Source organism: Ooceraea biroi, chromosome 2 (assembly GCF_003672135.1).
Source record: "Ooceraea biroi isolate clonal line C1 chromosome 2, Obir_v5.4, whole genome shotgun sequence".
In the NCBI taxonomy this organism is placed as follows: domain Eukaryota; kingdom Metazoa; phylum Arthropoda; class Insecta; order Hymenoptera; family Formicidae; genus Ooceraea; species Ooceraea biroi.
The window spans coordinates 12,250,180-12,274,368 of NC_039507.1; the positions used below are offsets into that span (position 1 = coordinate 12,250,180).

General features: G+C 33.9%; 2 protein-coding genes and 2 long non-coding RNA genes across 6 annotated transcripts in view; 1 reads left to right on the plus strand and 3 right to left on the minus strand.

Moving 5' to 3' along the window:
• The window catches only part of LOC105282827 (putative inorganic phosphate cotransporter), a 29,807-nt gene extending 17,862 nt beyond the window's left edge, over positions 1 to 11,945 (minus strand). Inside the window, exon 1 of the mRNA XM_011345205.3 lies at positions 11,688 to 11,945. Coding sequence (XP_011343507.1) covers positions 11,688 to 11,778 — 91 coding nt within the window. The 5' untranslated portion in view covers positions 11,779 to 11,945. The remainder of the gene's footprint in view (positions 1 to 11,687) is intronic.
• Positions 4,560 to 11,616, minus strand: LOC105282777. Its single transcript, XR_894579.2, has 2 exons — positions 10,671 to 11,616; positions 4,560 to 10,446 (listed from the first exon to the last, which is right to left on the minus strand). It is a non-coding gene; the product is annotated as an uncharacterized LOC105282777 (long non-coding RNA).
• A 479-nt stretch (positions 11,946 to 12,424) lies between the features above and the next one.
• LOC105282700 lies at positions 12,425 to 17,918 on the minus strand. The gene is made up of 3 exons (XR_003407513.1): positions 13,730 to 17,918; positions 13,580 to 13,612; positions 12,425 to 12,782 (listed from the first exon to the last, which is right to left on the minus strand). It is a non-coding gene; the product is annotated as an uncharacterized LOC105282700 (long non-coding RNA).
• A 73-nt stretch (positions 17,919 to 17,991) lies between these two features.
• On the plus strand, positions 17,992 to 21,972 carry LOC105282492 (glutamate receptor ionotropic, delta-1). Of its 3 annotated transcripts, XM_011344510.3 has the most exons (10): positions 18,000 to 18,273; positions 18,496 to 18,659; positions 18,846 to 19,193; positions 19,286 to 19,401; positions 19,956 to 20,126; positions 20,278 to 20,528; positions 20,673 to 20,881; positions 21,042 to 21,316; positions 21,450 to 21,644; positions 21,708 to 21,965. In XM_011344510.3, exons 1-10 carry the CDS (start codon positions 18,117 to 18,119, stop codon positions 21,724 to 21,726), a joined length of 1,905 nt encoding a protein of 634 aa, XP_011342812.1. In that variant the 5' UTR covers positions 18,000 to 18,116; the 3' UTR covers positions 21,727 to 21,965. The 3 variants fall into 3 exon arrangements, with proteins under 3 accessions (XP_011343122.1, XP_011342812.1, XP_011343034.1); XM_011344732.3 differs by lacking the exon at positions 18,000 to 18,273 and having other exon boundaries at positions 18,623 to 18,708; positions 21,708 to 21,972; XM_011344820.3 differs by lacking the exons at positions 21,450 to 21,644; positions 21,708 to 21,965 and having other exon boundaries at positions 17,992 to 18,273; positions 21,019 to 21,243.
• The last annotated feature ends 2,217 nt before the right edge of the window (positions 21,973 to 24,189 follow it).

A 24,189-nucleotide genomic window follows, 5' to 3' on the forward strand; every position in this document is an offset into this window, starting at 1 on the left:
TTAGGCTGAAAACTTTTTCTGCACGCGACGTATTCACCCAATTTGACACTTTCGAATTATCTAATCGATGTGTAGTATTTTTTAACTATAGATAGTACTTTCAAAATGTGACTGAGACACGAAATAAATTTTGTTTGCAAAGCAATTCGAAATTTACTCAACAAATGCTAGAGAATCATAAAAACCGATAGATATTGTGATGACTGAATTGTGTTGCATATATTATATTCATCTAAAAAGCGAAAACGTGAAAAAATAACTAAAACTTTTGGTGTATACAGGGTGTCCCAGAATTGTATATGAAGCGCTCGTGAGCGGGTAGAACGCATCGAACTGAGAAGAAAAGTCCTTTACCGTTTTGAAATTTTCGCAATAGTTAACGAGTTATTAATTATTAAAAATCGCTATATTAGTCCGGCCTACCGCCGAATGCAAGCGCGCGACGAGATGCGACCGCCTAGAGATCGAGGTTGCTAGGCGAGCGGAGAATTATTTATTACAAGTGGCAATGGCTAGGCAGGAGCGACTTGTAATAAACAATTCTCCGCTCGCCTAGCAATCTCGATCTCTAGGCGGTCGCATCTCGTCGCGCGCTTGCATTCGGCGGTAGGCCGGACTAATATAGCGATTTTTAATAATTAATAATTCGTTAACTATTGCGAAAATTTCAAAACGGTAAAGGACTTTTTTTCTCAGTTCGATGCGTTCTACCCGCTCACGAGCGCTTCATATACAATTCTGGGACACCCTGTATACATACACTTAAATGGCATACATTAACTCAAAATTAAGTGGAGAAAGTATAGTTCCATGATACTTTTCTTCATCAGTTGTCCATTTATTCACTAATGATCTATTTATACACGTGTTGTACACGTCAATTCCAGATTAAACAACTCAAGTCACAAGTGTTCCAAGTATTAAGTAACTCAAAGAAGTCAGTCTAAAATGAAAAATCATCGGTGATAATAAATAATTCATCTACTTTATCATGTAACCGAGTTTATCAAGCTCCCCTACAGTTCTATCTCTTATCAGCGATTCGTGCAAGTGTGTGCAATATAATCCTCTTACAATTCGAGAAACATTTGCATTCTCGACTGAACAGTCACGTTAATTACTCAGAACTGCGGGCATAATAATTTTCTGTATATATATTTAAGAGTGTATTGTTAAACTTAAAAAAAGTCACAAAATCTTCCTATTATGTGTGCAAAACTTTTGGAAGCAAACAAAATTGTGTAATTTTAAATACGTCGGTAATTTTATGACACTTTAAACTGATCCCATATGAGTAATCAAGCGTGTACATTGTGCAATCAATGACTTCTTCGAGGATCGTGACGCAGCATATTTTCTCGTTTCTCGAATCACATAAGCGGATCCAATTTCCTTGCATGTGCGTCAAATTACAATTGCATGAATACATAGACGCGTATAATGAGCGATTATGTATGGAGATGTAATTAAAAACTAATTAACAATAGTCTCTTGATTGACTGTTTTAATATCAAGGATATATTGCTATGATATATTGCTTCCTCGTTTCTTATATGAAAATATGAAAAGAAATCTTATGTAATAACTAAAGAATAAAACGTTATAAATTATTATTTAGTAAGAAAACTGTGTGTACAATGACTGATTAATGATTGCCAATTTGAATGAATATTTTCTTCTGTAATACTCAAGCAATTCATAATCTATGAGGTTTATGGAATCTTTATTGCATAATTCAATTTTTATACTATTTGTAATAATTTAAATACTACATATTGCAAACGTAATGTATGTAAAAATAATTTAATACTTGATTTACATTTTTATATCATTCTTATGGTGTCATTATTGCAAAGTTAATATTATTATTGATTGTATAATAATTTTTTGATATAAATAATTATAATTATTAGGTGTGTAAATTAATTCAGTGCTTTTTTTAGATTGAGCCTTTATTTTTATTCATTTTCTTCATCAGCTGTCCAATGGAGAGAAGTATTAGAAAATTATGACAAATATTTCAAAGATTGATACGTTTATCATTCTTTTGTAAATAAAGGCTAAATTTTTTCAAAAAATAAAAACACCGCATTAATTTGCACACCTAATAATTCAATTATCCACATAATAGTCTATAATGAACTCTCTGGATAATGCAGACATCATGTGCATCGATTGTGCGAAGTTACAATTTATTATATGTCGATAAAAAGATTAAGCTATCTGTTGTAGATAACTGCTTGCGTTATCAACTGTAGTCAATTCCACGTTATAAAATGTAGCTCTGTTTTTACGATAAAGTATCAACGTGCGATATGTCTGCAATATGTCTATTATACTCATATACGTATGTATATCCGTATGTGTCCACACATATAAAATAAAATAAAGGCTTGAAAAAGATAATTATCTGACATCATCATCATATCAAAATTGAAATTATGCTATAATAAATAAATTAATAATTTATTAAAACTTCTTTTCTCCCAAATAATATGTAATTATTATTTTATATCTTATATAATATTATAATATTATTTTATTCTTTAATTATTATTTTATATTTCATTTCTTTCTCATAATTTCACGAGAATAATCACGAGCGTTATCTTATTTCTTTTTAGTTTTACTCTTTTCATTTCTAGTATGTTCCTAAAAACCGTCACATTTTTAGCTGAATACACTCAATACAGTTCTCTCTAAAAAAATAATATCTATACATATTTAAGATTTATATATAATAATAAACAATACAAAATATCCTTCTTCAATGACAGAATAACAGAAGATCACTGAAAACGTAGAAGTAGGATGTCGACAATTTTGTGATTGCTGGCTCTTCCGTGAATGTAAGACGTAGAATAAGAGGAAACGGGAGCACAGTTAAATGCGGCCTTTACATTGTTTAATATACGCCGGACGACAGTTCGCGCAGCATTCTCAGCCTTAAATGCCTCAAGTTTCGAGCCGTCAACAGGAAACGCAAAAGCTTTCATACATATTATCCATTATACTTAAGTGGAAAATGACGTTGGTCACGCTACAAGAAAACACAGAAGTACAGGAAGTCGAGGCAAAATCATTTTGTGCGCTCAATTTGTCATTACTTGTACACGACACGTGTTACAAGCTGTGCTAATTCATTTGAGAAAACACGAAGATTAAAACGCGGCGAAATACGTTTTGATATACGCTGTAATCACTTTTCATAGTTTTTAAGATAAACTTTTGCGAGTAATATCTGGCGATTAGAAATTTGCTACACGTTACACATAAGCGGAGATTTCAGTGCATTAAATACACGATTCGTGTCAAGGTATGAATCAATAATTCGTCACACTATATCCGTAATCTTTGCACGAGGCCATATTCGAGGGCGCACTTGACTTTCCAGAATTCGTCCTCGCATCGTGCTTTTAGAATACAAAGTAACTTGTTAGCGTTTCTTCTCCGTACATTCTAGTTGCCGGTTTCTTCTTGTTATATTTCCATCGTTATTACCGGCTTTTCTCTCTGTTATTAAATTTCAATTCGAAAAAGATGAGAAAAATTGGGAGAAATGTAAACTCGAATATAAAATATATCAATTTTCATAATTTTTATAACTATTATGAAATAATCATCCGTTAAATTTTTTGTCCAGAGTGTTGATGCTTCCGTTCTGGATAATGGAAATTTCACTTCTGCCAACTTGCACTTAGCACAACTCTTTCTACGATGAGTCTTAAAAAGAACCTATGCCAAACTTATGTGACTGTAACTTATGTGACAAACTGCAAATGTTTGGAAGTATATATGTATAATTAGATGTGTCAAGAACTGCGAAATAGCAGAAAGTTTCCACAGACACTTTCTACTTTCGTTTTCCACGGCCTTGGCGATCTTAAACACGATTACAAACTCTACTCCAAATTCTCTTACTAATCTATCCGTGATTATTAAAGGATCTTTTGGTATTTTGAGCGTTCCATTGAGAGATTACAAGGCGTTAACACACTTCCTTTTACGTAAAAGCTCTTCTATTGGCGCGATATTGTAGATATTATTGTGACAATCGATTAAGAATACAATGACTGATTGGATATTAACTTATACCGATTGAAATGACATGGTTTACGATATCAAGTGAAGCACGTGATTTCAATTCATCAATGCTGAATTTTTTACGAGATAAAATGATGTTCCGTATCTCTTATGAATCCTTTTTTGACAGGTTGATTATCAGATTTAGAGATCGGTTTAATCGTTTATTTTTCTCGCTGACTCCTTCCTTTGATTAATTAACTCTACAGATAGAGCGTCTTTTTAATTCTTTTGTGTATCATTCCGTTTTATTCATAATTGTATAAAAAAATTAACTAAGTCTGAATAAAAGCGGAATTATTGATTAATATATATGAATAATAGGGAGATTTACGATAGTAGAAAATATAAATAAAACTATTTCGTGAAAATCACGGGATACGGAGTTGAAGGCTTGATAACGTCAGTAGATTTCTTCAAGTTTCAGGGAAGTACTGTTTAAATTAATCGCTTGATTGAATTTATCATAATTTTTAGATTAGCACTCATCGAAATGTTTTTGCGCGTGTGCGTTTAATATAATGACACACATACTGTGATATACAACAGTTATCACACATTGTTTAAAAATAATCTCTGAAAAGACTTCTTGATTTCGCTTGAAATCATAAGATTGCATTATTTCATGGAACAATGTCGCAACAGTCTGCTACTTCTCGATATAAAATATTTCTGTACTATGACGTGATGATTATCGTTGTCAAGGAGTGAAAAATTCTGTGTCGTATCAGAAGATTAAGTCATCGTGCGATTTTCTGATTAATTAATACAGTTTGAAAAATATTTTTCGCAATATTGTCAATAATAACATTTGGCATAATAATTACTTTGATATATGTATATACAAAATGTTTATAATTGCAGTTTTGGAATCTGTCCTTTTTTCATGGGTAAAGTATCGACAGGCTAGAAATAGCCTAATAAATAATTGACTCAAATAATTGATGATTAATTTTCATCAGATTGAGATTAACTGTATACAATACCTCTTGAATACAATGCGATGAAATACTGAAGGATAAACATAAATTCTTTTCACAGAGAATGAAACGCGCAGATAAAACCGACCCATGTAACATGTTGAAACTTGAGAAAATATCTCTTAAACGAAAGAAAAACATCGCGACTCGTTAATTCTTATCATACATAATAGTTTATTTTAAACGTTTGCACTATGACAATCGACTTGATACAGTTATGTAAGAAATAATTAAAATACAGTAATTTATCTTGGAGACGCGTAGAACCATTAATTGATCGTGAATTAATCAGAAATTTTTAATTTATTATTAATGAAGTAAACAATTACGGCATAATTATAAAGATATAATTGGCAGTTGGATAGTCAATATCCACTGTACAAGTTAATTTGGTGCCTTTTTTAAAGAAATTAAACGTTAATTTAAAGAATATATATCTTAATCTTCGAAATATTCGCCATCATTTTTGATAACCTTCGTCCATTTTTCATATAATTGACAAATCTCCTCTCGAAAACATGACGCAGTAAGTGAAGAAAATTATTCCTTCCAAGAAGAAAAGAAGGGAAGAAGGAAGAACTCATCTATATTAACACATTGTTGTCTGGTTACGTAAAAATATATTTTTTGTACATTACGTCGGTAGTGAGCACGTAAAAATAAAATTCGCATATCGTTGTTTGATTGCGGGACACGTGCAAAAAACGGATTTGTATGTCGGTACGAAATAGCATATCATAACTATCATGAGTCATACCTATCATAACTAACGCGAAAAGTGCTCGTTCGCAACCAAAGTTCTTGCCCGAGAGGCCCCGCAGTGAAAGTGTTAATTACCTATTTAAATAATATTTCCATTTCGATCAATGCATATCGCACACTTGCTTCAAAAGTGTCACAACTCAAAAATTTCGAATTTCAAATTAATACTATGAAACAATTTCGAAAACCCTACTCGACCGATCATCTAAAGTGCATTTGTTTTTTATTCTTAGATTGCCGCCAAAGGGCAGTTATGTCTCTCTTAATATTCCGAGTGAGATTGTGTTGCCAGTAACAATAGTGTTGTATTATCAGTTGTGTTGTGTATCTCATAGTTAACAGGTCGTTGTTAGGAAGTTTGAAACTATAGTATTTTAAGTTCTATCGTTTTTAGTGATAGCAGTTAATAATGTGTTAGTATGATCAAAAACAATTTTCTGTGCTTTGTGAAAAGTTGTAAGTTTTGAGTTGTGACACTTTTGAAGCAAGAGTGCGATATTATTGTGCGTAGAGTTTAAATGCGAATTTATAGTCACCAGTGAAAAATATTCCATACCATTATTTCTGTAATTCAATTTCCTATGTGTATGTCGCAAATCTATTCTGCGTAGCGCTATAATAGCCTTGTAGCGCAAAAAAATATAACGTAGCAGCCACTTAACAATTGTAAAAGTTGTCATTGAAACTCGTCTCGCGTTGGTTATTCACACGCCCGCATCATTAATTAATTATGTAAGTCGCGACACTCGTATCAGCAGGCTCCGTGAAATTGTGTCTTTGCGATAATTATATTATATCATACTCATTTTATAAGCACGATTAATACGCGAGCGAGCGAGCGAGCGAGCGAGAGAGAGAGAGAGAGAGAGAGAGAGAGAGAGAGAGAGAGAGCGCTAAACGCGAATTTTATCGATATTTCCTCTATCATTAAACACAATTTAATAATGGAATGCCGCGACTCGAATGTCAAGTGTATCTTATCATATAAAGTCGGGAATTAGAAATTGACAACATAACTTCACAAAACAGTATCAAATACGATGACGTCCGCTAAGCAGCATATCGGACAATGCATTCTTCTTGCTTTCTAATTGAAAAAAATGTTGCCGACGCTGCAAATGTGATTTGTTCAGCTTTAGAAGAAGATGCTGTAATGCATAAAACCTATAAAAAGTGTAAGGTACTTGTAAAAGTGAAAGTCATCTTGCAGTACAATAACGGTTATTTGTGGGCTGGGAAATTCTCCCTCATGTGGATTATTTTATATTAGCATCTATTCTGATTTTCTGATCGCTGCAATATTACCTGGCTGATACATGTTTTAAAAGCGTAGAAGAGATGCACAAATGTATCGACGATTTTATCGACTCAAAGCCACCATCATTTTTTCGAGAGGAGATTCGTCAATTATACAAAAAATAGTCGAAAGTTATCAAAAATGATGGCGAATATTTCGAAGATTAAAATACATTTTCTTTTTCTGTAAATTAACGTTTAATTTCTTTTAAAAAGCCACCGAAGTAATTTGTACACTTGACTATATAACTACCCAGCTGCCAATTATATCTTTACAATTATGCCGTAATTGCTTACCTCATTAATGATAAATGAAAAATGTCTGATTAGTTCACGATCAATTAATGGTTCCATTTATACTTTTTATACTTTTACTTTTATTTTTACTTTTTAATTACTGTAATCATTAGAAACAATTAATTATAATAAAATAACTCTTCCTTGAATGACTTTTCTATACTCAAAATTCTAATATTTTTATTTCAGTTCCTTGACTCACTGTGTAGGTGATACGTGAATGGTATCTTATTGCAACATTCAATAATCGGTTGAAACTATATTCAACAATCGATTTAATGATTGAGCTGATCGGTTGGTGTACGAGACTAGATGTTACCGTTTCGTTTGTGATAACAAGGAAAAGAATGCTATGTATGAAATGACAATCAAAATGATAAAGCATTTGTATTCTATAGGTAATCTAGTTATAACATGTATTCGTCCCGTCTGTTTAGTATTTTTAATAACGAATATATGTTACAATCCATATTATTAAAAACACTAAAAAAGCAAGACAAATATATATATATATATATATATTTATCCTGTTTTTTAATATATGTAGTAGTATATATATACTACATCCGAATAACAAATAGTTACTCGGATAATTAATTATTATGACGTTCGCGTAGATAATCAAATCGTTATATTCAATGGAAGTATACATATATAGCATTACAATTTCTTGTATCGATAGCAGCAGCGTAAAATGCGCTCGCGTTGTTAGTCGTAATAATATTAAAGAAAATTCAATTAAAACTTTTTTACATGTAATCAGTTGCAAAAACACATAAAACGCACTCCTGTATAATAATCAAATTGTATATCTATGCGTAGATACTTGCGGTATTCTAAGGTATTTACAGTTGCTAATCGAGCAGATCTTGAATGTGATTCGAATTTAATAGATTCGCTCTCGTTTAATATCCGGTTAATTTATGTCCATAATGCCAACAGAAATCCACGTGTCATTTATGATGCAGTAGGAAACATAATCAAGCTGACGCAAAGGTTAGCATATTTTCATTCGCTTTTATAGCTTAGAATTCGTCTAAGCAAAAATATTATTTGATGCATTCTAATAAACGAATGTAAAAAGTAATTAATCAATTGCAATTGATAATATTAAAATGGATTTCGAAAGACATATATTATTGAACATTCTCGGGATCTTGCTAACTGTTGCAGTATAAAAAGAAAATGTGAAAGAAAGATCGACAATATTGTCTTAGTGTTATTAAAAGAAAAAACAAAAAAACGAAATAAAATCACGCGATTGAGAGCGTTGGTGTCACAACCAAATTTTTACTAAAACTTTCTCGATTTGTTATTTTTTGCACTGTTACTTAAATTCCTGTTATTTTTATTAATTCTATGTAAACTTAACAATCAAGTTACAACAACTCAAATTAAAAATGGATTTAAAATTACTTTCACAACTCGAATAATTTTATATTTTAATACTTTGTTATAAAATGTTGATCTTTCTTTGCGTCAAGTTTCTTTCAAGAAGATATTTTCGAATGGAACTGTCCTCATCAGAAAGCAATTCTGAGAAATAAGTTCCGTAAAAAAATTCATCTTTATGTCAAATATCAAATCTTAAACGAATAAAAGAAATTACGATATTTCACATGGCTTGAAAGACAATATATTAGTGGAAAACAAAAATATACGTATACTGATTAAAATCGGAACCGAACGTTTTGCTAACTCGACCGCGATAAATAAACATCTTTATTCATAGACAGATATGACATATGCATTAACATTCCTATTTATTTCCAAGGTTAGGATGGTAAAAAGAGATGTTGAATTACGTATGATAAGGAATTAGGAGATTTTTCAAATTACACAAGACAATAATGAATAATTATGATATAAAAAATTCCCTTTTTTGTCACTGTTTTCCGATTCAATCAATTGTTTCACTGATTTTCATGTGGGAACAATCTTTGTGAACGCAACTATTTCCGATAATACTGATTAATGTCCCACACCAAGAGTTGATCCGTGAAAGAATAGAAATAACAGGACTGTTAATAAGCTAATTCGAACCTTGAAATAAAAATAGCAGAAATAAATTATATAAAGCCAAATCTTTAATTACTTGATCGAAAGTTAACTATATAACTCTTCTTAGATTAAGGGAATCCTGGAGTCGTCTGTATTACCAACGGAACAAATGAGTTTTTTTAATAAATCTTTAGGGGATGCATCCCCTTAATATCGTGCGACTTGGATTCTTAATACTAAACCTCTTATGAGTACATATCTTTTTGACGCAGTGGACAATCAATTGCAATTGATAATGTTAAAATTCAATTTCGAAAGGCGTACATTATTGAATATTCTCGGAATCTTGCTAACCGTTGCGGCAAAAAGAAAATGTGAAAACAAGATTGACAATTGTCTCAGCGTTATTAAAAGAAGGCAAAAAAACGAAATAAACTCACGCGTTTGAGAGCACTGGTGTCACAACCAATTGGACCGCGGAAAATAAAAAATAAGTGAAAGTTTCTACGTACTCTACATGAATGCATAAATCTTGCCATTCGGTCATAACCAGTTTGTTGAACATTATCCATATTTCAATTATGGCTTTTGATAAGAATACAATTTACATTGCCTCGTGCAATATCTTGAACTGTACCAGTCGTTATCACTGCCTAATCTCACCATTGCGTCGCCTACATCTGCAATTCACGATGCCGTTTAACAGCATTGTCGAATCCGCGACAAACTTAAAGTAGGTATGAAGAAACTGCATTTCCACTTGAAACCACAATGACGCAAATTTGAGTGTTACATAGCGAAGGCACGTTAATTAGAATCTCTGTCAATTGTCTGACCGGACGGCTTAACATTACGTAAAACCACTGGGTCGGTGAGTAGTTGTTAATCGTCATTGCAGGCAATCCTATCAGTCACGGAGAATGCCATCGAAATCACGTGATCTCATCATTTCCGGATCAGAACAGATACGCGCCAATGCATCAAATGAACCGCTGAGCGATTCGCATCGATCGACTTACGTAAATGTCTGTAAGCAGCGTAAATGCAATTGTGTTACATGTTATTTGTTTTAATGTGAAACACAAGGTTTTACATGATACCATTCACCATAAATTGGAAATGATATCGTTTATTCCATAAAACTCATCATTAAAAGAATAATATAAATAATATTTTTATATTTTCTAATTTTTCTTAATTTTTATCATAAATTCTACAGATAAAAATATGTGAGATAATCCTGTGAATTACCTTATTTTGCTTTGAAGATTGAAATTCTTATTTAGAGAGAACGATTTAAACGTTGTCATTATTTATGCAACTACTAAACATCTAGCATTAAGTAATCTGGTGGTTATTTTGAAATGAGATTCTGAGGAAATAAGATCTGGCTAGATTTAAATGGATAATAAACTTTGATATTGCACTCACTTTTCTGGAATGTTTTAATTCTGGGATGTTTTAATGTTTTAATTCTGAGAACATTTTTTATCTCATCATGTGTGATGTTACTTCTTCACTCTTTAGCTAAGCAATATCAATAGAAATTATTAGCAATTTAATACTTTATCCATGTCCTGAAATAAATCTATCAAGTGGACGAATGATCAGTACCGAAGTGTGTGAAAATACTATTACCATTACTTAAACACTAACAAAGTCATGTGTAGATGATTCTACATGAATTAATCATATCATGCAAAAATTATTTCAATTGAATAAACTACCTATTTCCACATTGGCTTCTCGCATTAAAAAGCATTTCCAAGCTACATACATACGAGAAGACTCCTAAGACTCTTCTGCAAATTGTTAGCTCAATATTGTTATGAAAATGTCGGCTGAAATTCTATCATTTTCGAAGTTTAACTCGTATTACAAAGACTATCTATTTTTATATGACACGTTGAAAAGTTACGTATTCTTGTATTCTTTATCTACTTAAACACTCCGACACTCAGAAATTACGCGCCATACTAATCGAACAAACTCAAAATAAGTTTTAAAAATGAAAATTGTATCTGATTTAAAGATTAGATTTTAATGTTACTCCAATTATACAAAAGAAAAGACCTTTCTTTTGTCTATTCATGGTAGAGGCACAATAAACATAAAATATGCATTAAGTGATTAATTTTCATTATTGTATTTTTATTATATAATATTAGTATTATATTAATTTTAATTGTCGCTTAGAAGCTAATTTAAATTAAAAATTAAATTCGCGATTCCGAATGAAGGCAGCTTAATAAATATTTGTCTACCTACCTTTGGGAGGAGAAACTTCCGCATCAAAGACCTCGATGGGTTTCTTGATCTCCGATTTCTTTCGATCGAGCGTCATGGCATTCTCGACCATGTTGTTTACGCCGAAAAATAGAACGATCGATCAGTCGAGAGAACGATTTAAACAATTTTCCGACGCGGGAAGTCTTTGAGGGATTTGTCCGGAAACTCGGCGACTACTCGTTTCTGAGTGCAGTATACAGTGCGACGATCACTCTGACACTGTTAGAAACACGGGCGAACTCATGGAACTTAGCTGCGAACACCTCGCGCACATCGGCCAATTAGATCACGTCCTGAGTACCCCACCGAGCTAGTTCGCAATCTCCTCCCACGCAACACGCTTTTTCCAAATCGCACCTGTTTATCTTCACTTGCAAGTTCGTCTCAACAACTTCGCGTCCGCGAAAAAAAAAGAGAATGGTAAAATCCCTAAAAAGACGCAATGCAAATGTGGAAAATATTTATCTTATTTTTGGATAGGTGACATTATACGAATATAATGGCAGAGTATTTTCTCAAAGGGGAGCAGATTTTATTTTTTTAACTGTTCTTCTTTATAATCATTGATTTTTTCTTTAAACAAAATTAAATATACAAGATTATTGTATCTTGTTGCAAGTTGTCAGTATCTAATATCCTTAGTAATTCGTCTGCTTAGCAATTATAATAATTAATTATAAATCTCTTAAATCTGCAAAATTTATTTAAAATTAAATACTTTAATTTAAAAATAATAAACAAAATACTTTTTTTCGATCTGTCCGTATTTTTTTGTTCTTTTTATCTTTAGAGAGTTGGTCAGCATATGTTCATATTAAGATTACAAACTGTCACGCGGAACAAGGTTACACACAATAAAAGACACGTCGAGAAATAATAGGTGTGATACGCTACGCTCCTAAGCACAAAGAAAATAAGCAAGTCATACGTGTATATCAAACTACTGTCCCATTATCAATTTCATTAAGTGAATACCTTAATTGTCGTATTTATGTTCACGAAGCTGAAGAAGAGAGCAAGCTCTAATGTCCAAAAATGCAGTTAATATTTATTTTGTTATCACTGTGTGATTACCTGTATGAAAATAAAACAGTGGTAGTAATATGATATATTATATAGATTACATTTCAGATATGTATTCGAGATACTTATCAAATCTATACGCACATGCGCGCGCACATCACATATACTTAATAATTTTATATATACTTAATAATTTTATATATATATATATATATATATATATATGTATGTATGTAAATAAAAAATTATCAAGTATATGTTTGACAAAAAGAAACAGAAACATTTAATTAAAAGTATAAATGGATACATAAAATGTAATCAAACAAAACAATCAAATATATGATTAGTTGTCATTGAAGTTTAATTGAAGCTGAAGGTTGGTTGAGTTTAATTTTAGTATAAATATTCTTCGTATCTTTTAAGATAAAACTAGTACGCCTGTCAACAACGACTCTTTTCGCACATTTTTTATGATCTCTAAAACCGGTTCTTGCGGTGGTACTCAAAGATAAAGTTCTCGCAAAATATTACGATTAACGCTGTTTCGACATGGGCATAAAGTTGTATCGTAAAGGATTATTTTCAAATTTTAATGCAAAATTTGATAAACGGTTACACAAATATTTAGATTATCTACAAATAGTTTATATGATCCTACAAATTACTCTTCTTATATTACAATAATAACAAAAATCATATTTAATCTTTTATAATAGATGCCATAAGCGCATTAACGCACTTTGTATTGTCGCGTGCCGCCTATACAAAAAGCGCGTGTATATACGCTCTAGTTTAAACTTTTAAAATAAATAATTACGTTCATTTTCAATTATTATTGAGTTTTTTACCTGCAGCTTAGCCGAGATAATATTATACGGCATCTAAAAGGTTAAACTCATTATTTTATTATTATTTGAACCATTCTGCAATTGTCAGTAATTGTTTTAATATTAATATTCTTATCATTAAAAAAATGTATTCTTTCAAGAGGGACTTACATATATAGTAAAATCTGTACGGTGCATACGAAGTAACCTTGAATAGTTATCTGCAATGACCAATATAGCGGTATGCAAGACGAACACGCTTAGCATATTTCATAAAATGTTACTTCCTTTACTACTGCGGTCGAAACCAGCAACCGTATGTCAATACACATCGCCAAATCTGCTCACAGTGCCAAGGTCGACCAGTCGTATCGTCAAAAGGATTCACCTTACAACTGTCCATCTGATAAGAAAATAAATTATTGCAACCATTTTGTCCTATTTTATGTATTTTATGTATTTTGCGTTTTTTTAAATGTCCTTCGAAGGAAAAGAACGCAAGCTGGTTATTGATTAATAATTATCGCAACAAACAAAATTACTAGACATAAAATCGTGATCGAGATTGTCAACTTCGTAATGGTACCAAAGTTAATTAATTTTGCATGGTACTTATGGCATTGTCCAAAAATTGATCGCTGTTAATCATGTCAGATAAATTTATTAGCATATGCAAATAAAAAGTGAAGCTAACATCACTCTGATTCTGTAACTTCTGTCGCGATAGCATTAAATAAATTCACGAGCATATTCCAGATATATGTATAATCGATCCGAAGTATCGATTTCGCGGTACGGTTACGTCAGTATTTATCAAAACTAATTAATAAGTCGAATTTATCAGACAAGAATATCACAGATGAACACGATTGATACGAATTTCAACAGTTTGATTTTAATCCGCGATAATCTCTACATTTATATCTTTTTGTTTAATTTTAAAACTAATTGTCCCTGCTATGCTTTATATCACAATTAAGCAAAGAATAAGAAAGAAATTCATGAAACAAAACCAGGCTGCTGTCAAGTATGCGTTTCCCAGAAATGGCGAAACGTGCCAAAGAGTGTTATAGAATATCACCAGTTCCACATGAACCGATTTCGCAGAAAATCGATAGCCTCGAGAGTTCGTTAAATCGCTAGGCAGAAAGTCACGAGAAGCAGCACGTCTCTACGTCGAAATCGTAATTTATTCCAAGCATGAAGATTCGTTCACGAGGTAATGACTCTCGCGACGCTCCGCAGGTTTTTATTCGCAACGCGTGATCGTCATCGTCGTCATCAGTTGGGCCTTCGAATGACCTACAGACCCCATCACAGCGGCCTCGTTCGCGGGTCGACAAACTAGCACGTTCAAGCAACAACTGGTCACCACTACTAGTAAATGAGCTATACTGATCTCATCTCTTCCACTTCCGCCAATTCCGGTTCCTAACATTGCCATCAATTCAAATGACAAGAGAGATCAAGAGACTGAATACATTGTGCGTAACGTGTTCATTACAAAGATCGTAATGGTGCATAATGACGCTTTCTTTGTGGCAGAACTTTGTGTCGTCTAAATGCTGTACTTTCTTATTCCGCGTGACGGACACAATACCTCATTTTCAATTTATAATTTTTATAAATATGTGCTTATTATTATTCTTATTAACATGTGATTACTGAAACAAGCTTAACCAAATTGAAACTTTACGCAAATTGTGAATATATGAAAATCATATTTCACGATACAATGACACATCTTCAAAATTGTCAACGAAAACCACGTTATTATATTTTCGCCAACATTACAATCGTTTTTTATTCATGCAATAAAGCCGGCCGCGACGCCGCGTGATTTTATCAGATTACTCATACTATCAATTACATGCATTTACGACGATCTTGGCGTGTTTTGTGGAAATCTTCATGGCCTCGGTGTGGTTTGCGGAAATTTTTACTGCGCCGTAAAAAGTTTCCGCGGCGAAAGCGCTCTTATATCGGGTCGCCGACGAGAAAGTGTAGCATCACGACGCATTCCTGTTCTTTTTTTTCTGTTAATACGCGAGGAACCGTTTTATCAGCTTGCTACGCACATGGCGGAACATTTCCTTCCGGCGCGGCGTGGACTTTCTTGTGAATCTTTTCAGAGTAGGAGCAGTGGTTGATATGATCGCACAAGAGACAACCGGTTAATTTAATTAATTAACCACGTAGGCTTATTGAATAGCGATAGGATTTCTTACAGTTCAAAGTTCGAAATTTTCAATGTGGCGAATATCTCGATTCAATAGATAAATATCTGGCTCGGAAATCCCCCTGATAAAATTCTCATCATGATTGCAGAGTTTGCGATATAATTTTCAAGTTTTTTAAATGACACTGCCACAAAAGATACTCTCACATATAAACTTAAACTTTATACATGTACCAAAATATCAGCGACTAAAACGCTCCAAGATTGAAAACATTATAATTCCACGTATATAAGATATAAGACGACGATAAAATTATCACTCGATAAAGAAGGAAGTTTGCGATCAAAGGATGTTTACATATAGCCTCGCGAATCATCTCATCTGCCAGCGAGATATTCATAAGCGACAATCCAGAGTTATGTTTCGCAGATCATTAAAGTACGACAATAAAACGGGTTATCAAATAGCGTTCCATGGATTCGCGGTCATGATACGAGTAATCCTGAGCACGTGTGATTCTCATGCGACGTATTGCCTATATTTGTCGACGTCAATAGTGATCTCATGAATAAGCGCTGATAAGGAAACGTCGGGAGGCTCGTCTCACGTGCCAATCACTAACTAATCACGCGAGCTGCCAATGTGAGCGGCTAACAAGATCGATTTGTTGTATACACATGAGTGCGCACTAAAGCGCAAAACATTTCTTAGCTCTGCGGTTCGCATCAGTCTCGGCAAATAAACCGATGTTCGTGTATTTAATTAGTCTTGTAGCCGTAGTCTAACACGATGATTTTTGTTATTTATAATATTTTACGGAGATTGTGAAAAATGCAATCCGCTAAACCTAGAACACTGCATTATTTTCATTAAAATACTTCAATAAATTCCACATCGATTTGCAGACCAATTGTCTCTTATTCTCGCAAAATAGTGAAGCGCAATTTTCGCGTATCTTTCGTCTGGCTACGCGACAATTACCTGCTTCGTTTAAGATACGTGCCTCTTGATTTCTTTGTTCAAACATGTTTATTTCGTTCAAACATATTTCGCAAGTAGGTGAGACATTTAGAAAGAAAATAACTTGTTTTTTTTTAACATATAATATTAAATATCTCTCATTATATTATACTAAAAAAGAGATACTCGTTGATTCATTAATAATTTATTAATAATTTGTCGTTAAATATGATATTGTATGAGCGAATACTTAATTAACATTTAACTTTAAAAAACTTGATTCGTAGTATCTACTTTTCTTTCGAAAACTAAACAAAGACAGGTGTACAAATGTATGATCTTACCAAACATGTATGTGTAATATATACAAACAACGAGTAAATTAATCAGCTTTATAAGTAATGCGAAGTTCGATACCTGGAAGAATTAAATCAACGACACGTTGGATGCACGTGGAACGGAAGTCAAAACTGATTATACGAGCGCCGAGCTTGTTGTATCTTTATCGCTTTATGATCATGTTATAGTACTTATGTGTACAAATCGACTAAATGTAAGGTGGTACTATCATTATCCCGATCCCGAAAGCAAAGGCAGACTTTAAATTATTGTAGTATGCTTAAAGTGATGAATTATTTACACAAATTTCGCCATCTCAAATTAAAATACTTGCCATCTCAAATTAAAGTAAGTCAACTTACATCAAAGTGTCGAGTGTCGTAGATGAGATTAGTAAGATAAGAGAAAATTTTTGTTATCAAAAGTTTTTTTACTTCTAACTTTAACAGCTTGAAGAAGCTGACTAACTTGATATGAACTTGAGTTATCGGATGTGATGATTGTGCTCAATATCAAAATGAATCAAACAAGCGAGTCGAAGAGGCACGTGAACCGTGAATCTTTGTTTCCTGATAAGAAAATGTGCAAGATAATCTTTCAAAAGCTACGGTGAAATTAAGTTGAACAATATGAGAGTACGTAAGCACCCAGCTGTAAGTCCCCAGCTGCAGTTTCTTGTATATTCGAGACTCTTAGTGTCTATTCCTTATACTATCATCATCGTCTGAAAAAATAATGCATTCAGAGAAACGGAACGAAGAAGACTCATGAGAACGCGTTGAGCCGGTAGAATCATGTCTAAAGAGGTACCTATACTAGATAATCTGTTGACAGACTGTATTACGTTAAACCAGCGTCCATTGTACATCCTGAATAATAGAAAGCTTGTAATAATGCTCGTTATCTTGATTGCTTTTTTGTTCCTCCACGGATATATGATTGTGGAGCTCGAAGTTATGCAAATTCCCTATGTATAATGAGAAACTATACTACGAGAAATACTGTGCAAGTAATCGATACAGTCGTCGACAATCCTGAAAGATTTCCGCAGTCACTCGGCAAAGACAAGAGCGATCAGAATGATCTTCATTGTCTTGTGCATCTTTGCGTTCTTACTCGGTGATGATGTAACCGCATCATCTCACGTAGACGATCTCATCGCGAAATTTCTTGTCGACGCGACACCCGTTCTGTTTCCACCCTCAAGAATATCTTTACAATTGTGCATCGATTATGGCAAGATTCTCATAATTGTAACTTAACTCGTGTGTGTTACTATTGTCGCGAACGGCGGAACTTGAAATTTTTGGCAATGTTCGACCAGTGATTGTAATCAATTATAAAATATTACGTTATATCACCGTGATGCAATGATAGTTTATTTCATTTATTTATCAAGAAATATAAGTAAAAAATATATTATGTATAAACTGAATATATTTAATATTTTCTTCGCAGATGACATGATTAAATTATCTAAGATACTGTCTAATAAGTATTTGATGCACAGTATTCATAATGTTTACCAAGAATTCAACCCAAAGATTTATAACAATTTAGAGCACCAAAATATATACATATTGGACTTAGACTGCAATTATGCTGTTGATGTTTTACGACAAGTATATATCTTGTTTTGGACTCTGTTCTAAAGGCATTCTACGAGTATAAGTATAAATAACAAGTTTTCATTATCAATAAAGATCTGATTGATTATAAAGAAGATAAACAATTTTGTTGTTATTTTATATTTCACAGTTTTATGTGAAAGTTCTAATTCATTATAATCAGCATCTGTTACACATTAGGCACATTTGAAAAGAATGCTCGTCGCCCCGACAAAGTGGCTACTTCTTCAAGATCGAAGAATGATGATCAATAATGATGACAACGCTAACGTAATTTCTACATACGATGTGTTAAAAGTTTTCGAAGATTTAGCAATCTATCCTGATAGTGATGTGGTCCTTGCACGAAGATTCGACCATGATTTTCTCGAGTTAATATCCATATATCGACCGAGTCCACAGCGAAGTGTGATATTGGAAAATCGCGGGAATTGGACGGTTGAGAATGGTTTACGAATGAGAACCTTTGATGTGGCTTCGGCAAGAAGAAGAAATCTTCAACAGACAGCCCTTAAATCTTGCCTTGTGGTACCTTGAATATTCTTCAACTTTAGATTAGAAATATAATTAAAATTTTTTGAATATCAAATATTTTGTCAAGTTTTCTCTCACAATTATAGATGACGGATCCTAATACTATCAATCATCTCACTGACTTCAAGGACAAATCCATGGATCCTGTCACAAAAGCTAATTATCCCTGGATACTTCATTTAGTGAACCGAATGAATGCAACGTAAGTTTGTCTGCGACGTAATTATAAGTTCAAAATATTTTATTATCGTTAGAACTTATCGTTAGAATTTATGAAATGAATCCGACAGCGATAATCGATTTTGTCACAAAAATTTTCTCGCGAATATCTAAAGTATGTGCAAGCCTCTAAACGAATGACGCGATAATTCCGTCTGAAGGTTAATTAATGAAATCATAAATAGCGTTTAAAAATATTTAGAGTTACAGATAGATAAGGAAGATTAATAAATTGTTTTCAATCAGACAATAAAGCGTATAGAGATGAATGGAACAAATCGCATAATTAAATCAGCTACTATTGTATTTATCAATCATCGTATGAACAAAAACTGTATGATCAGCACACATTTACACTCGTATCTAATCGATCGCCAAAGATCTGTTACTGAGCTCGCAGAAACATTCTTGAACATAATACTTCAATTCTTTGCTTGTCAATAAATACACATCAAAGATGTTTATTTACAAACGAATGTATCTTTTTATCATCATGCTTTCAGAATTACCTATCTAATAATTTATTTTATGCGACAGAATAAGTTTCGAAGTTGCAAATACTTGGGGATATCGCAAAGAGAACGGATCTTGGAGCGGAATGATCGGGATGTTACAGCGAGGCGAAATCGATATTGGTGGCACCGCAACGTTTCTCGTTCCAGAACGTCTTGGAGTCGTGCAATATATTCAACTATACACACATACTGGGTAAAATGAACAAAGGACTGTTTCAATAGCCATTTATTAAACTTAAATAAAGGAATGAGAACAATATAGAATGTCACATAAAGAGAATCAATTAGTATTGATTGTTAAGGGTTTTATTATATTATGCTATCTTTTTCTATCGTTTATATAGCTCGAGATTCGTGTTTCGACGGCCTTTACTATCCACCGTGTCTAATATATTCATCTTACCCTTTCAACGAAACGTTTGGTTGGCAATTGCCGTATTCCTCATTGTAGCATTTTGTTTACTCTATTTATCCATCAAATGGGAATATCAACGAGACGAGACAGAATCAGCAACTTACTGGCACCAATTGAATCCCAATCAGCCAACAATCAGCGATAACATTTTCATTCTTTTAGGGGCATTTGCTCAACAAGGTAAGCTAGAGAGAGAGAGAGAGAGAGAGAAAGAGAGAGAATAATTTTCAATAACATAGTAATTGAGTTTGATCCTGGAACATCTTCAATTTCATTTTTTTGAACATATAACATTTATAAAAAATTTCTTTTATACGTTTGTAGGATATATGTATGAACCATACAGAGTTCCGTCTCGAATTGTCACTCTCATGTTACTGCTAGCTTCTTTGAGTCTCTACGCGGCTTACACAGCGAATATCGTGGGCCTATTACAGTCTACTACAGATTCGATCAAAACTATTCCAGATCTTTTATCCAGTCCTTTAAAGTTAGGTGCACAGGACGTTGTGTACAACCGATATTATTTCAAGGTTAATTAAAGTAGAGAAATCAATTATATAAATCAATTATATAAATCATAGTATTAAGAAATTTACGTTTTAATTAATACTTGGCTTATGGCGGGATCAAAAGTTATAAGTAGTGACAATTTAATTTCAAACAATAGCTGAGTTCTTTGTTGGATGCCAGTCTTTTCAAGATCCCGTTAGAAAGGCGATTGTGGAACAACGAATCGAGCCAAAAGGACATAAACCAAACTGGATGTCTATGGACGAAGGTGTACGTCGAGTAAGAAATGAGCTCTTTGCATTCCATGCTGAAATTGGTACGGTTTATCAACTGATGCAAGAGACATATCTGGAGGAGGAGAAATGCGGCTTGACTCAGATCGATTTTCTCAACGTTTTGTATCCACTCCTCGCTATACAAATACAGTCACCTTACTCGGAAATAATAAAAAATGGGTGAGATACACTTTGCACTATTACAGTTCTATGTAAAGGGAATTTCATAAAACTGAATTACGGAAGAATGGAGAATGGCATCACGACGGAAAATGACTTGTCAGATCTGAATATTGACGCAACGTGTTTATAGGGCTCTAACACTACGTGAGTATGGGCTAAAATATCGCGAGGAATACCGTTTGTACACGGAGAAACCGGTGTGCTCCAGTCAGATCAGCTTTATCACTATCGGTTTCACGGAATGTTACTTCGCTCTGGTCACAATGGGCTACGGAATACTCCTCACCGTAATCGTGTTTGCCCTCGAATTGTTGTGGCATAAAAAGTAAGATTAAAGGAATGCTTCATTGTCGTGCTTCGTACGCTATTGTTATATTTTCTTTTATAGGCAGAGTGCACATAAATAGCAAAAGAAACATCGAATGTCAAAATAATCGCATACAGCGAATTGATTGCGTATCCGCAAAGATACAATGTGCAGTTCTTAAGAACTGTACTTGAAATTTTATTATCCCACCGAGAGTATGTATATCTTTTTCGCATTCTCGCGACAAGGATAAATCGATTAGTCAATATTACTTCATTATATGCTAATGTAGTTCCAAGTAAGTGTTACTGCAAATACAAGCGTAAACATAAGCAATAACTTGCATTTAAAAAGACAAGATAATGTTAATACGATTTTTATGTATTAGGAGTGTGATTTAGTTTTGAGGGTTTTGCAACAGATGGCTGTAGTGTCAGTTTGTTCCAATAGCTGTTTCCGATAACTGTTGTTTCTTACAGTGTTGACATTATCCATGACATTTAGTAGCATTATAGCAATAGATGCAATAACAGTCGTGTTTATATCATCGTAAAAATGCAACTTCCGAAAGAGCATTTTCGACATGCGTTGCTTTTGTTTTTTAATCAAAAGAAAACTGCGGCTGACGGTTATAGAATTCTTGTGGAAACTTATGGTGATTCTGCCTCATCAATTAAGACGTGTGAATACTGGTTTAGACGCTTTAAAAGTGGTAATACTGATGTGAAGGACAAAGAACGCTCGGGACAACCAAGAAAGCTTGAAAATGCAGATTTCCAAGCATTATTGCACGAAAATCCAACACAATCCACTTCAGAACTTGCCAGAGCATTAAATGTTGATCGTACAACAGTTACCAAACATTTACATGAAATGGGAAAACTTCAGAAAGAAGGGAAATGGGTCGACATCAATTATCGGAAAGTGCCATTGCGAACCGGTTGAACATTTGCATTTCGTTGATCGCCAGGCAAAAAAAGAAGAGTCTTTTGTCTCGGATTGTTACTGGGGATGAAAAATGGATCTATTTTGATAATCCGAAGCGCAGAAAATCATGGGTGGATCCAGGCGAACCATCAACATCCACTCCGAGACGCAATATTCACGGTTCAAAAGTAATGCTCTGTATTTGGTGGGATAGTGTACTATGAGCTGTTAAATCCTCATGAGACTGTTACGGCTGATCGTTATCGACACCAATTGTACAAGTTGAAGCAAGCATTGGACCAAAAACGATTACCAATTGCGAGTAAACGACGGAAAGTGATTCTTCTTCATGACAACGCTCGACCTCACGTTGCGTTATCAGTGAAACAAACACTATTAGAGCTTGAACGGGAAGTCTTACCGCACCCCGCGTATTCTCCGGACATTGCTCCATGCGATTATTATTTGTTCCGGTCGATGCAACACGCTTTAGAGGATACACACTTTCATAATTTCGAAGAAGTGCGAAAATTCGTCGACGAATGGATCAACTGAAAAGAAGAGTGATTTTATCGTGGTGGAATCCATCTCTTGCCAGAAAGATGGGAAAAAGTTATAGAAAATGAAGGAAAATATTTTGATTAAGGTATTCATTCATTATCATATTTAAATACATGCGTTTTTGAGCAAAAAAACCCTCAAAACTAAATCACACCCCTAATACAATCCTTTTATATACAATTCTTCGTGAAATAAAAAGCTTTAACTTAACAAAGTTGTTTACTTGCAAAATGGCAATTTCGATTCTACTGCTCGATTGTTGTGTACTCACATACATCGAGAATGGTGAGTCACATTTCACGCGTATAAATATCGAGTGTCGAATTGAATATCGCGCATGCGCATATTGGGAATGTCCAATGTAATTACGCGCAATTAAAGGGATATACTACTGTGACGGTTTTAAAAAGTCGATTTTTTTGCATTTTCTTAATGCTTAGGGTATTGAAAATATGTCTCCAAAAGATTATATTACAATTCATAATGTTACGTCCAGAGACTGCACGATTCCTTGCTTCCAAGAAATATAGCGATATCTTTTTCGCTGTCGGACAATGTGACGCGACGCGTTGATCCGGTCGCGTGTGGTCAGTAGGGCCCCAGTGAGGGATTAGAAAAAAACAAATGAGACAGCTGCGTCGGATCATCTCCGGGGAAACACCCTTACAGGAGCCGCGGGTTTTGTCACACGTGTCCGGGCAGGCGCGATATTAGATCCCGATATTAAACCCCTTGATCTCTAATGATCAATTTTGAATTAAGAGACAATAAGCCGCATCGCAACAAATTCGGTCGCGCGTGACTGTAGTCTCGCGGTGTCAGTTTGGGATATCGCTCTTCCAGGAAGAGAAATGATACAGCTGCGCCGGATCATCCCCGGGTAAATACCCTCACAAGAGCCGCGAGTCCAGACGCACGTGTGTCGGCGCGAGTCCGGACACACGTGTGTCGGCGCGAGACTTCGGTAAGGAAATTATCCGGCTTAAGAGAACCATCTGCGAACGGCTTATCGCCTCATAGACCGACTGTCGATACCTGCAATTAATTAACAAACGGTCCCCGAAAAGTAGTTCCC

What these genes read in the sequence shown, in the direction of transcription:
- LOC105282492 (XM_011344510.3), top strand. Translation starts at nt 18,117, where the DNA reads ATGATCTTCATTGTCTTGTGCATCTTTGCGTTCTTACTCGGTGATGAT. An exon ending in ACAATTGTGCATCGATTATG is followed by an intron (nt 18,274 to 18,495) that starts GCAAGATTCTCA and finishes TTTTCTTCGCAG; the next exon opens with ATGACATGATTAAATTATCT. An exon ending in GTGAACCGAATGAATGCAAC is followed by an intron (nt 19,402 to 19,955) that starts GTAAGTTTGTCT and finishes TTTATGCGACAG; the next exon opens with AATAAGTTTCGAAGTTGCAA.